This window comes from Bactrocera oleae, chromosome 2 (assembly GCF_042242935.1).
Source record: "Bactrocera oleae isolate idBacOlea1 chromosome 2, idBacOlea1, whole genome shotgun sequence".
NCBI classification, from domain to species: Eukaryota; Metazoa; Arthropoda; class Insecta; order Diptera; family Tephritidae; genus Bactrocera; species Bactrocera oleae.
In genome coordinates, this window is record NC_091536.1 from 97,294,900 (window position 1) to 97,309,923 (window position 15,024).

The 15,024-nt window shown below is 35.7% G+C and overlaps 1 protein-coding gene and 1 long non-coding RNA gene across 2 annotated transcripts; both read right to left on the reverse strand.

Annotated features, from left to right (window-relative positions):
- Positions 1–6,412: 6,412 nt before the first annotated feature.
- Positions 6,413–7,180, reverse strand: LOC106614818 (uncharacterized). Its single transcript, XM_014230730.3, has 2 exons — positions 6,840–7,180; positions 6,413–6,781 (listed from the first exon to the last, which is right to left on the reverse strand). The coding sequence occupies exons 1-2, from the start codon at positions 7,111–7,113 to the stop codon at positions 6,513–6,515; spliced, it is 543 nt and encodes a 180-aa protein (XP_014086205.2). The 5' UTR covers positions 7,114–7,180; the 3' UTR covers positions 6,413–6,512.
- Positions 7,181–9,288: 2,108 nt separating this feature from the next.
- LOC106614820 (uncharacterized) lies at positions 9,289–9,962 on the reverse strand. Its single transcript, XR_011394883.1, has 2 exons — positions 9,707–9,962; positions 9,289–9,647 (listed from the first exon to the last, which is right to left on the reverse strand). It is a non-coding gene; the product is annotated as an uncharacterized lncRNA (long non-coding RNA).
- Positions 9,963–15,024: the final 5,062 nt, after the last annotated feature.

Genomic DNA, 15,024 nt, shown 5'->3' on the forward strand with positions numbered 1-15,024 from the left:
TTAAATGAAGAACTTAACTTTAAATGAAGAAAGAGCAATACTAATAATAGATAAAAACTGCTGTTTAGTATGATATTAATAATCCTTGATTAGTTTGACACTGTTGTAAATTTGAACAGATAAGTAGCAACAACTTGGTAGAGTATATCTGTGAAAGCTGTACTTTCTGGCTCGCTGTAGAAAAATAGGTAGTTAATGTGTCCACTTTTGGATTTTCCTTTCAAATACTGGACTTTTTGCGTCAACCGCTGCAGCACTGCAGTATGTACAGTTCTGTAACTGTAGCCTTAGCCAAAACACGTTTTTATCTAATTATGCCGTTATGAAAATTACTACTTTTTTACTGTCTGTACGCTGAAATCAAAAGATAGATTAATATCTTAAGCATATTTCAGCTAAAGCAACCTAATGGACCCCAACTACCCCTCAGAGCGTTCAAAAAACAAAAAAATAATAATTTTTTGAGAAGGTCTTTCTTCGCAAGGTAACACCAACATTTATGCGATTACTTAAATTTTAATGAAAAGAATTTGTAGCTCTGGTTTTCATGTCGGCGACTCTCATAACTGCTCCTTGCTCTAATTACTGTAATTGTCAAAATTTCATAGAAATACTAAATAAATCTTAAAGCACTTGAACGTTCAAGAACTTTTCGGCACATTCGTTGATAAATGAATTGAAAATTAGCTTTTCATTAGACGGAACCTTTATAATTTCTAAATGCATTTAACCCAAAAATAATTTATGAACATAAAGCAATTGTCTTACTCACAAACACACACAGCCACGCAAACATACACATGCCCGCACAAATATTGTGAAAACTTCTTCACAGCTCCATGGCAAATCCACTTATATCTAAAAACCCTGAAAAGTGTTCTTAACTAAATTTCTGCTTTGCTGTTTGCCAAACTTATTTGAACTCTCATCTTGTTATTGTCATTCTCTGCCTTATTGCGCTTAGTTTTACTTTCTATTGTAATTTAATTGATTTCGGGTCAGCAGCTGATCCCACACATATTCGCGCACAACACGTGGCAAATATTGCATGGTATAGGTTAGGTATGCAGAAAAAGGTCCGCACGGCAGTTGTTCACATATCAATACAGTAGTTGGGAATTGGCATGAATACTGGTCGGGAACGGGCGCTGGGCCGACAACTTTGCACTTCGAGTGCCAGCAAAAGTTCAGAATTGTGAGTATTTGCTTTCTTTGGTCTCGTTTACTTTTCTTCAACTACAACTTTTCCTGCTCCCTTTCGCTCAACTCAAATCAAATAAAGTTTAACTGTGGACATTTGTCGTGCCATCACCGCATTTTTTCACAATTCTTTAAATTTATTTTTCCTCTGCTTGTTGTGCGAAATTCTGCTTTTCATTCTTGTTTTCTGGTTTCTTCTCCACCTTTTTTCACTTTTTTCAAACTTGCCACTTAACTTTGTAAGTTATAGAGCGAAACTGTCCAGCAATGCGCTCAAGTATGCCGCCATCACGCTGGTGTGGGGGGTAGCCGCCCAGCTAACGGACCAAGTGGTCAGCAACCTTGTCCAACTTAGCAGCCACTCAACCGTTCCCTAACACCAATGCTTCGTGCTCAGTATGTACAGCCATTGAATCTATCCGGTGAAGCGTTCAATATTGAACTCACCAGCTTTTGTCCGGATGCTGCTGCTGTCCCAGGCCACTCATAATTCTTACAGGGCCCCAGCATGTTTGTCTTTCGATTCCTGCATTGCCAATGCCATTTCCCGTTTCATATTTTCGATTTCTAATTTTATATTTTCAGCTTGTTGGTGATGTTGGTGTTCTCGATGCTTTTTGTTGGTGCGCATTTACAGCACTCGATTTGGTTGAATCGGTTAGCTTTGTGTTGATTTTTCTCAGCTTCTAGTTTTCCTTTACACATTTGGCTTTAATTTTTCTTCGATTTCGGTATGAAAATCCATTTCTGTTTTATTTGCTACCTTTTATTTTTTTTTCGCAGTTCGGTGAAGTTTGTGTGGGGAAACTTTCGTTTCTTTGCACCCAATGACTTGGAAAAATTCTCAACGCAAAGACAAGAAAAATGTTCAAGTTGAGTGCATCCACAAGAAGCGTGGGAGCAGCGGTAACGGCTGCAGTACCGGAAATTCGGTGACAGCAGTAAAAACTTTGCAAAGCACCGAAAAAGCAAACAGACAAAAAGCTCATGCGAAGGTGTAAGTGTGTGCATTGCGAAGCCAATGAAAAAGTCATTCAATAAATTTTATGAAAATGCAATGAAAATATGAAAATTTTGAGTAGATTTGTAATAAAAAGGTTGCGTTTGTGTAAATTGGTTTTGAATGATGATGAAATGGTATTGAGTTTTTCGGAATTGAGGTTAATAAATTAATAAATATGGCTTGGGCGCTATTTTCGAGCAGAAATTGTGAATACAGCCGATATATATGTAGATACATTCACATACACGCACATTACATTTAAAAAGTGAATTAGAATAGTTATTTTATTGCGGCTTTTATCTTCGAATACCATATAATCGATGTGCAGTGTCAAGCAAGTTACGCTTGACGCTATGCCTAGTAGCAAGCCTAAGCTGTTAATAAAATGGCAGAGCATTGCTTATGGGAGAACCAAGCTTAGAGCTGCTATAAACCACAAGCACTATTGCACTAATGTACGTAAATCTCACAAAAGCACAACATTTCGTTTTTTCAAATCATTTCAAAAACAAATTCGTGTGATCAAAAACCCTATTATTAGAAGAACCGAACAGGGCATACTATTATTAGTAAATTTTAGGCGCAAATTAATTCATGTAGAGATCGCTAGAAATTTACTGAATGCTTTCTTTACTCTTTGGATCACATCAAATGTATATTAAACAACTTTGTATAGTTTCTTTAATCTCCACATACTCATTAACCTCTCTTCTTCCAGCCAGTTTGTACCTGTAATTAAAGAGTTTTAGATATTGCCTTGTTGCTGGCTTCAATGTTGCAATGTCTGCCAATTTTTAACGATGGATTCTTTTAACTACTACACAACAAGAGAGTTATGAAAGGAGTCTTATAAGAGTTGCTTTCGATTCGCCAAGCGTTAGAGAGTAGTGAATCGCATAAACTATTCCAATTGCCCAAGCAAACGGGCAGCACTTGCGATGCAACCCTGCGCTAACATATATTCTAACGATGCGCAATTGAGATGTGATTTTTTCTGTGTTGGTTATAGTAACCCTTTGGTTGGAACGACCATGCGACCATGACTTTCGTTAGCTATTATATAAACCAGTTCTAAGTTTTTAAAATCAATAAAAAATTGTTTGTGTTTTTAATTTTGACAGTAATTGCTAATTTGTCCATTCATAAGAGTAAAACTGGTTTAAAATGTTTGAAATAAAACTTGAAGTATTGTAGCATTGAAGATAGCGGTTATATAATTTTAATGAGGTTACGCAACCTTTCTTGTAACGAGTTACACTTACTCACTTTGTTGTCATTTCATTAGTAAAATTTACGACATGAGAGCAAAGTTCGAAGATGCCGAAGTAAAACCGGCTATAGTACATGGAAACTTTGATTAGCGCGCTATTTCGAGGATAGTTAAAAGCCGACGAGCTTTCCTGAAACAGTCTCATCAGCAGTGAATAGTTTGGGATGCCTATGATCTCGTGTTGTCGCTTATTGTATATTTGGCCTGAGTACCTAGCCAGTTAAATACTAACACGAATAAAATAGAATAGGCTTTGCGTGGTGCGCAGCCCCCGGGAAGAGTATTCAAGGCTTAATTTGCGCTGCCTATTGTTCTAGAGCACAAAAACATAGGAAACAAATGTGAAATGGAATGGATTTTCAGCTCGTTTTCCAATGTCTGGGGTCTTTTTTTTGTTTTGCAAACGAACGTTTTTGTTGTCATTGTCTTGAGCCGTAACAATGTGGAGTATTGCGCTTTGTTATTTTTCTACCTCCAACGTTGGACAATCAATGGCGATACAAAACTGTGAACTTAATATGCTGAACATCATTCAAATGCTCATTTCGATTGTTTATTGTGTCGAATGATTGCTACTTTTATGAGTATTGCAGCGCCATTGAACAACACACACACATACATACAAACAGTAGGACTCTGTATGCTTGTTTGGACGAGAACAAGTCATTTGCCCACTGTAGCAGAGCAAATCTCGTTGCAACCAATGGAGCGTTTCGGCACCGTTTCGTTCGAGGAAACCGTTGTGCAAGAATTTAAATGCTTATGCGCTCGCTATGGAGTACCTAAGTATGTGTGTATATATGTATATATGCAGGTGCATGTTTGCAAAGGGGGGGAGGGCGGTGTCTGCATGCTTTGTGGTGTGCGTGCATGTGCACAACAACGGGCCAAACGTGATGTTGGTTACAAGCGGTAAGCGTTCTGTATACAATTACAATCAGTGCCGGCATAGAGAGTGTTGCCTCGACATTCAAAGCATTCCCAGTTGACCTATGCAAGTGCACAAAAGGCATCAGCGTAATCTGCACACATGCACACATACAACTAGCTACGGAACAGCGTTGCTTGTCGTTCATTGCTCGTAAGTACGTTGCTGCATGCCCACATTTACATTCATACATAGACACACACACACACGCACACAGATGTGGCGTCTTGCCTTAGTATCGCTCACCGTTGAGGCGGAACCGAAATGTTTGTGTGCGGTGAATTGAATTGCAATGCATTCGATTCGATTGCAATGGTTGTGCAATTTGTTGTCCGAAATGGATCACACACACACACACACGCATACAGGCATACAGGCAGACGAACAGCAAAGCACGTGCAACAGTCGTCATTTGGCATTATTTTTAACTTTGCCACGAAATGTTGTTCCTTGAGCGGCAACGCTTACACTTAAACGCCACCTTGTTTTCGCTTGTTTGGCTGCGCTCGGTTCGGCTCGTCGTGTTCGTGTGCATATTTATGCTTGCATTTGTCGATGCTATCATTCAATGCCACACTTTATGCCAGTTAAGTGTCACTTATGTCAAATGGCTTACGCTGAGAGCAGCGAAATCTGATCTTCTCCAGCGCTAAGAAAAATTAGCATATAAATTGCTTCTCAAGTTAAATGTATTACTTTGACATTTTGCCATGCCCGCATACGCTCATTTATATAGATTTGCTCATAATTTTAGTAAATACTGTCAACGATGTAGTAAATCGATCAAAACTACAGACACCTTTCGGCTTGATAAGGGGAAAACCCACGGCGAGCACATAAGTATTAGTGCTTTGAAAAAATATACCGTTAGTTGTCGGCAAAAAACTAATATGGACGTGAGTCTTGAAGAGATTTGGTAGGAAATCTGAATTAAGTACGTACATGTGTTCACATATAAAGTTGTAAAGGAATAAATCAATCCGTACGATAGAAGTAACGCTAGCCAAAACATGTGGGCTAAAGAATATTCCTATAAACATAAACAAAAGTTTGCGGTATAAAGCAAGTCTGCTGATTCGCATTTAAGGTAAATTGGATGCCTCGAAACCGTTCGACAATATACGAGGTTGAGTTATGGAAACTCTTCAATTTTGCTGCTCAGGTTTTCTTAAGTCTAGTAGTGGATTCATATTCATGGACAGCGAGTTTGGATTTTCACCTTCCCGATTTAATTTACGAACACTCTTCCGGTTAATCAGCATGTCTTTGCGCTTACACATTTTGGCCCTTCTTGTTTCGTTTCACCAATATGTCTCTTCAACCTTTTCAGCTCGCACTTCATTTGGTGCTTGCCTGACGTTCATCGAAAGGGCGGGAGATTCCACACGATATTCAGTGTTCATACGAGCTCCAACTTTTCCTTCCGTGTGGGTTTAGGGTGTAGGGTTTTGTAAATTAATATAAAAATATAAGCTATAAATTTAATAAAGTTGAATAGTTGATTGATAGGTCGATATCCATAAAAACTAGAAATATGGCTGCCATGGTTCCAAATCTAGATCGGATTTTAAATAATCACAGAATGTAAAGTGTGCTTAAAAAATAACGGAATTTCCAAATTCAATTTTCCCTTTTTTGGAGAGTTCAGTTGCCTCTGATATACGATAAAATTTTCAGCTGGATTCATTGCTTGCTTTGTCTCTACCAGCCGCTAAGATTAGCTGTGTTTTATGAGCTTAGTTTTGTTAGTTAAAAGAAATGAATCTGAAGATTTGTTCGTGAATTCTTGGTTTAAAGTTACTAATGACATTAAAAGCGTATCGTTAAAAGAGCTAAAGGCTATCCCAAATATCGAGTTTGAGAAGTATTTCGACGACTTGAAGAAGCGCTGTAATAAATGCATAATATCGACTGTTGACTATTTTGAAGGCGGCAACATTAATATGAACAAATGAATACATTTTTTTTTTTCAAAAAATGGAAACACCCATTACAATAGAAATCGCCCCAATTTTGCTCAAACTGGCTGAATCACCAGTGATAGTATATTACATTTATATATACAACACTCGGTTCCGCTCAAACTTGCATCGCTTACATTTCATCAATATTTATGCAGACAAAACGCCGACCAGTGCATCGAGAGCTTCATTGTAAGCAGCTTTCTTAACACTTGCGTCATTGTTTACAGTAGCTTTCATTAATACTTTGTAGGCGTAGTTTAGTTCTGCTTGTTTGGCCGCAGGTAGATCAGGTATAGCAAGTGCGCTTTGAATATTTTCTATCAAATCGTTGATGGCTCTATCTTGATCCTCTCTTTTTATGCCTTCATATTTTTCCTCCAACCTTTTTTCATTCTCCTCTTTCCACTGATTATAGCCTGCATAAAGTGGAGTATTTCATACAGATATAAGTGATTATATAGTACAAATTCATACTTATAGTTGCTGTTTGACTTTTGCTCGAATCATCTCTATTAATACTTCCACCTGAACTGCTCACAGCGTCTGTTGGTGTGGTTTTACTATCTGTCTGTGACACTGTGCTATCATCTGAGCTTGTCTCTCGAGGATCCTCCGAATTCGCAATTATTGTGGTCATAGTTGAGTCCGTTGAGCTCTCGGCAGTTACAGTAGTTATTTGCGCTGAGTTTCGACAAAATGAAAAGGTGCATAGGATTGCCATGACAGTTGAAACTCTGCTTAAATTCATTTTACGAAGATTGACTTTTAAATACTTATTGACTTGCTGCTTAATTGTATGAAAATGTAAATGGACTTGGGTTGTGTGCACTATAAATAGGTAAGCTCTGTTATAAAAGCTCATACTCTTTATCTACTTCTGTCGTCAGAAAATTTAGATTACCTTTCGAACGAAACTATTTCATTACAAATTTTGTACTTGTGCCCAAATCTTTTGCATACAAAGCTACATATCATTTACTGAAATTACTTAAATGGCATGCGAAGTTATGGCATTACTTGCCGTTATTTATGATTACTTTTATTATTTCTCAGCCATTTGCTTTTATCTTAAGGACTATTTTCGAATATAAAAACTAATCTAAAAACGCTTTTATTTTTGTGGCTAGTACAATTGCTAATAGAAGCTCGACAAAGTTGCAGTACTAATTTATTACGTAAAGCTACTTTGTACTCGCGTATTTATTTTCTAGTACTAGATCGGTTTGTATATATTTGTGTACAACTACACCGTTCACTTCGTAAGCGAGCGTCAACAGAATACTCGTTGAAGAAGCAAAATGTGTTTAAAGCAACTCCATAAACCTCGTATTTTTCGGAGTCTCGTAACGTCGACTTAAAGGCAAAGTTAAGCTGTTTGCCATGAACTTTGTAACACCCAGAAGAAAACATCAGTGACCCTATAAGGTTAATCAAAATTAAATAACTAATTTATTTTATTTTATTTTTGCTCAAATTCAATACATACATATATGTGTGTTATGGCATAGATATTATATATTTAAACTTATTTTTTGTATTATAAACACAATTACTCTTATTTAAATTTGGTCAATTTCAAGTAATCAACAAAATTACAGTGTGTTAAAAATGTGGTTTACAAACTATATATATATACACATACTTATTTTCATAAATAACAATTTATGCAATTGTATATAAAATATTTTTTCATATAGGTAGTTAAAATATTTGTACAAAATAATATTGTATTATGTAATTATATTCAGTTGTGCTTGCGAAGGCCAGTTAGTTGTTAAATAATATGTTACACAAGGTATACGATTATATCATACATATTTTTTTGTTCTTATTTAAAAACTAAAGCAAAACAAATATGCCACTTTATAAATAATAGTAATTAATTCTGACATGTATATGTACATCACCATAAATACATAAATAGGTATAAATAATATATTTTAAGTTTTTTTTTGCAAAAATATGCAATACCAAACACAGAGAGTCTTAAAAATCTGATTACAATATATTATTTTATTCTTGGTAAATAGCTTTAAGATTCGTTTTAAAATAAATATTAACATATAATATTTAAAAGTTTTTTAAATAAAAATGTAAAAACTGTAATGAGCGAGTATACAGCAAGTGGTTTTGTAAAAAACATCGAGGAAACGCAGTTGAAATTTCAAACTAAATTATAAATGTGCACGAAAATTTAAGTTGGTTCAAGTATTATATATGTCCTTTAAATATTATAGCACAATTAATATTCAGAATATTTTATATGAAAAATAAATAAAAAAAAGTTATTTATATGTATACGCTGCTGTTTTTACAACGGGTTTTCCTCCCTCTTATGTGTATTCTTCAACAGGATTTTAAATTCCGAAAATTCCAAAAATTTGCTGTCGAATTACAGTCGTAAATACTCTTGTGCTGCCGCCAGTGATTTATCCCAACTCCACTTTGCCTACACAAATTTATGATCAACAGTTGAGTTACCACCAACAAAATACACTCTTACTTATATATGTGGTATATTTGAAAGCTCAGCGTCAGGACCTGAGTCGTTTTAGCCATATATGCGAACTAGTCACATCGGCCTGAAATTTTGCACACATCCCTTTCTGCCCGAGAAGCTGTTCGTTTGTCGGCCAACTATAGCAGATATGTTAGTTGTCATACAAACTGATCGATCAAAATCGAGTACTTGTATGAAACATTTTTTATTAGACAAAATATATATGAATTTTTCAGATCGAACAACTATACCATATACTTGTCATGCAAACTGATAGATCAAAATTAAGATAAAAATCTTTTTCTATCCTGTGGTGGGTATTAAAGTGCAGCCGATGTTAACGTTTTATCAAATGATGGTGTTCAATATATTTTTCACAGATTTCTTACGCACTTGGCTTCTTTGATTAATAAACTAAGACGATAGATAGCAGTTATATTATATAACTGTTTACGTTTATTTAATGTCATTTGAATGTGACATTTTACAGTAAAACGCATGTAAATGCAAAGGGCATATTCATGGCCATAAAACACTAATTAATGTGGCGAGTGCATCGTTGTGGGCAGCTTTTTTGAAATATCCATCCTTAACTTGAGCAGCAAAGTTCAACGATCTTATTGCGGCGTAAAGATCGCGTTTCTGTGCGTTAGATAAACCGGCTATGTGCAGTGCGTTCTGTAAGTTTATCAGCAAAGCAGTGTTATCATTGTCCTGATCTTGTCTACGAATTTTTTCTATACGCTTATTTTGTTTCGCGTCTACCTTCCGTTTCGAATACTCTATGGTAAGAAAACGTCGTTAATTGCATGTTTATAAATTTATGTATAAATATATATACCATACGTAGATTTGATGGAAGGGGGAAATTTACTTAATGCTGTGTATTCCTCAGTCACCACTGCTGGATATAATAGCTCCTCAATCGGCGCTGCTACTGCTAGATATGAGGATAGGTACAATGCTACCGAAAGTAAGCCGACGGTTGATTTATTCATTGTCGTATTCCGTAGTCAGTTCAAGAAACGCAAGTCGCTTTCTTTAAGTACTCGCAGGTTCGCACTGCATTATTTCACGTGTACACTGAATGATGAATTGTTGTGCTGTAATAAATTGTTTCTTATCGGTGAGCAAATTTAGAATTATTGAAAAGTGCAATATTATGACATTTTGACTATATAGTATTCTATTCTGCAAATGAGTTGTCAAGTGCATATATGGAGTGTAGATTTATATTTTGAAAATGTGGCTACACTTGTGTAAATAAAAAATGTTTCATCTAACGAGGCGACTAAAGCCAGTCGTAGATTGCTCTTACTTGTTATTCACTGGCAAATGCCTCTTTAATGTTCACTTTGTGATCTTCGAACACAACGGTTTTCTTTTTCGTTGCCATCGCGAGGGGAATGAACGACTGTAGGATCATCCCTGACTGTTTTACGTCACTTTTGCAATTAGTTATTTTTTAGAAAGTTGTTGATAATTAGCATAAGCAGGTGAGAATTTCGTGAAATGAAGTTTCTATAAATGAAATGTCGCGCATTGTAAAACGTTTATTGTTGCGTATACAAGTACAACTGGAAAAAAACTAATTTGGTGTACCCAAGATTAAGTACTAATTTAAGCAAATTTAAATTTCTAAAACTTCTAATCTATTCTCATGCAAGATTTATAGGTACCGGAGTCAAAATTAGACGATGGGCGTGGCACCGCCCACATTAAGGTGAAAACTCAAATCTCAGGACCTACTCGACTGATATCGAGCAAATTTGGTCTGTGACATTATCCTGATATTCTTATGTCTCAGTGTGAAATCAGACAACAACTGGGCTTCCCACACAATTTAATTTTAAATTCCATCCTAGTTTTTCCTTTTCCAACTTGCAAATCAAGGAACAATGAACGTATCGGTATGAAACTTCACACAAATATTGCCCTCAAGTTAGTTCATTTTACACTTAAAAACTGTTGAAATCGGACTATAACTTTTCAAGAACCCAGTTGTCAAATATGTGGACCCCAGTGCGTATGGTGGATTTTTTGCCAAAAATATCGGTCAATCTATGAGATATATTATTAAAATTCGGAGGAAAATTTCTTTCATAATAACATAACTGTTTACAATTGTACCCACTATATTGGGGAGAACACAATATCTTATTTGAATCCCAATACGATTTTATCGAATTTTGATTTTATTGTTGTTGGATACAATGTACTTATGAAAATATGTATGGATATCGATAGACGGTGTCGGTAGCGAATGGAAACCGGCAGACGAATACAGAACGGGATCAAAGGAAGTCGCGAACCGGATCGGTGTTGCACGAAAAGAGTTGACATGGTGATGTCGAAGAAGGATAATCGTAGAACGCAGGACCGCTGCTGTCCAAGGTCTCATCAATTATCGAAAGTTGTATACGTAGTGCGCTGGATCGCTTTCTAATCGAATGTGGTGAAAAAGCTGCGCGGACCATCCCTTTTGTTAGCTGGTGATGTACACGCGCGGTGTTGTGGTGTGTTGTATTAAACTGTGTAGTGTCATCTGGTGTGGTGTATTGGTGAGTATGTGGTGGGCATTATTAGGGTGCGCCAGTTTTTGCCGAGTAGATTAGTGTTTTTATTGACTGAGGCTTAGCTCATTTAAACAATAACCTTGTGTCAAAAATGGGTTGAATCGGATTAATACTTCCCTTAATTATAATAAATGGAAAAAATCGGGCGAAAATTTGCCTTAGCCCCCATACAACTGATAATCAGGATTTTGAAATGACTTGACTCCATATATATTAGTTTATATAGTATATATTAGTTTATATTTGTATATATATATTTTTATAAATTTGCTTGAAAATAAGTTCTCAAGTATACCTGAGCAATGTCAAAAATTAATGCAATCAGCCTTCCACTTCTCTGCCTACAAAGGTTTGAGCGAACCTCTTCGCTAAATTTCTTAATATAAAGTTTTGCCATAACCTGAAGGTATTTTTCCGACATTAATGCTTGTACTTGTAAGTTGCAAGAGTATGAAATGTTTGGTTACACCCAAACTTATTCCTTCCTAACTTGTTAAGTAGTTAGTTTTTAGCCAAAACAGATTTTTTGCTCCATGATATTTTCAGTGCAATTATGTAGACACTCATATGGCACGAAGATAGTAGGTGGACTAGTGGAACTTGTCTTCCTTACAAGCTGTAAATTATTTTATAATTACTTAAACTGCCTACAATGCATTTAGCCATAAGCTGAATACATCAAATTTCTCACATAGCAACTAAGAATTTACTGTTAAGTAGTGGAATAAAGCTCATTTTGTCAAAACGTATTGTGAACGTGTGTATGTGTGTTTATTGGCGATATATCAGGTTAGATAATCAGCAAATATGCTGAAGTTTTACATTGGAAATGTGGCGCTGTTCAATGTGTTACATTTTTATTTACTTCGTGTGTTCCAAATATGATTTTGCGAAATGTTGCACGTCACGACCGGACATATAGAAATCTTAATCGAAATTTTGCGGGAACGGAAGATGTTTCTACAAAACACACACATGCACACCTATTTTTTAGCAGACAACTGTAAATAAATGAAATGTGCGCCTTCGTGATTGTTTGAAAATTGTCGCTATTTAATAATGTCATAGCAGTAGCATAGCATGTTCAAGGACAAGAGCGACGATCGCACAGTGGGCTAGTGCTGAGCTTTGAAAGGTCAGTTAAATGTTGCTCAAAAAAGATACTGTGAGATAGTGAAGTCATGCAGCAATGAAAAAATAAAAAATAATAAATAAATTGTAAAATTTCAAATTTTTGTTTGGTTGACGTCCAGTTGATTCAACCAATAAAGTAAAAATGATACTCCTTCAATTCCTTGTATGAACTTCAAACTATTTGCTAAGATTATTTGTTTTCATTTAGAGTTGTGTCGGTCGCCTTGCGATAGTGTGCAATCAATTCATTGAAGTGATCTACCACTTGTGTGCCACAAAATTGAACAACCATTTTAAAATGACACATACTCACAGCTCTATAATAGCTTGGCAATGGCAATGTGGTGTGAGCTTGTCAATGTGTCACAGGAAAGTGACACGCTATTTCATGTATTCCAATATCTCGAAATCAAACACATGTACTATGTATTCATTTAAACACACACTAACACACACACGCTCACAAGTGCCCAGTGCGGTCTCGCCGGCTGACCTGTGTACGCCTTGGTCATTTAACTAACATTCGGAGGAGGAGAGCAACTTTCACATGCGCTCAGAAGTAAGTAAACCACCACACATACACACACACTGGCATCGATATTGTGGCAGGCAGACATGCAATCACACAATGACAACGTGTATTTTCTTAATTGCTTTTTGGCAATAATGGGCAATCATTTTGTTCTCGTATTTGGTCTCAACGAACAAAAAAGCGAAACATAAAAGGCCAAGGGGCGAAAAGCAAGTGAGATATGCACACCGTGCTTACATCTACATATGTTACACACATGCAGTTCAAGACACAACAGAAGGCATGCAACCGTGTCTATATTCGCACATACTTTGGCATGTACGAGTTCGTAACCATTGAGTGGTTTACTGTATGATTGGTTGGTTGATTTCGGAGTTTGACATTACCTTCAGAGCACTCAATTAGCTGGTGAGCCTCGTCTCAATAACATAAGTACCTTGTATTGCTTGAAATTGTTGCATATTTGTAGTTCATAGGTAATTAGATTGCAGGCAAGCGGAAATAAGTGCAGTTAAAGGTCACACACGCTGGGCTGGTCCATTAAACTACTTTTCATACAACGAAATTTGTAGAACACGTAGTCGGTTCTTGATTTGTAGGGATGATAAAGTCATTGCTTCCATATCAGGACTATATAGCTGGTAGAACCCTAAATTAGATGTTCTGGTGGATTAAAAACTCTTTTGTTGGATTCATCTGTGGTTGTCACTTTTGCATTTTTCCCTGAATATTCATAAGAAAGCGATGCCCAGATATTTTAAATACTGCTGCAATGAAAATGGTCAAAACCATAATTTCATTAAAACAAAAGCTGTAAAGAAGAGCGAAACATATATTTATGAGTTTGAGAATAAAATATAATTTAACATTTGCACTTGAATACATAAAACAGCCTAAACAAGCGATTTTTGGTAAAATCAAAAACAAAAACTACTCAATTGTTTTTAAATCGTAAGGCTATGTTAATACCCATTTTTAGAATACATGCATACATAAGTAGTTAAAATTTTTAAGAAAAAAAATTAAATATTTTTCGAGTTACACACAATCTCCGACGGCACTAAAAAACAAGGTTCTCCACTGCTGCAGTGATTCTGGTCTACTCCAGATGAAACCTAAAAAAATATTCTCTGCTAGAAGATAATGTCGAGAAATATTCAAAAATTAACAAATGCCTGTACTTTTTTTTTCAAAAGTTCAATTTTACACAACATTTTTTTCGGTTTTGGCCTGCCAAAACTCGATTTTTGTTCATGTAACATGATTTCTTCAAACTAAATGTTGAGTCCAATGTAATGTGTAGAATATCAAAAACATTTTACATACATACATACAGAATTTAGAGCACATCAATATATGTATCGACATGAATAAATAAATTCATATGTATGTTTGTATGCAAGAGTGAAACTACAATTTTTCTATACAACTACATTCTTTGCACTTAAATACATATGCGGACATTGAAATTCGGACAGTTAAAGGTAAATAGTTACAACTAGAAGTTCTTAATAATGATGGAAGTATTGTTCAAATTATTATGACTATCAAGGCAATTAGTAAAACATCTCACATTATGGACCATCTTTTATGGACTATGTGAATGTATGTGCTTTTTTAAAGAAGAAATAGCTGTCAAACAAGTTCTCAGTGATCAAAAGTCCTGGAAATTTATTTATCTTTGACGGCAAACTCACACAGCACTTTGAACATATTAACCATTAGGAGATTTTTCTGGCACAACTGGTCCACACCAGAGCTAGCTCGGATAGTAATACATCTAAAAAATATATATATAATAACCTATTATTATACCCTAACAGGGTATGGTAGGTATATTAAGTTTGCCACGAAGTTTTAACCCCAAGAAGGAAACGTCGGAGTCCCTATCAAATAGCTGAGTTGATTTAGCCATGT

What these genes read in the sequence shown, in the direction of transcription:
- LOC106614818 (XM_014230730.3), bottom strand. Translation starts at nt 7,113, where the DNA reads ATGAATTTAAGCAGAGTTTCAACTGTCATGGCAATCCTATGCACCTTT. An exon ending in AAGTCAAACAGCAACTATAA is followed by an intron (nt 6,782 to 6,839) that starts GTATGAATTTGT and finishes CACTTTATGCAG; the next exon opens with GCTATAATCAGTGGAAAGAG.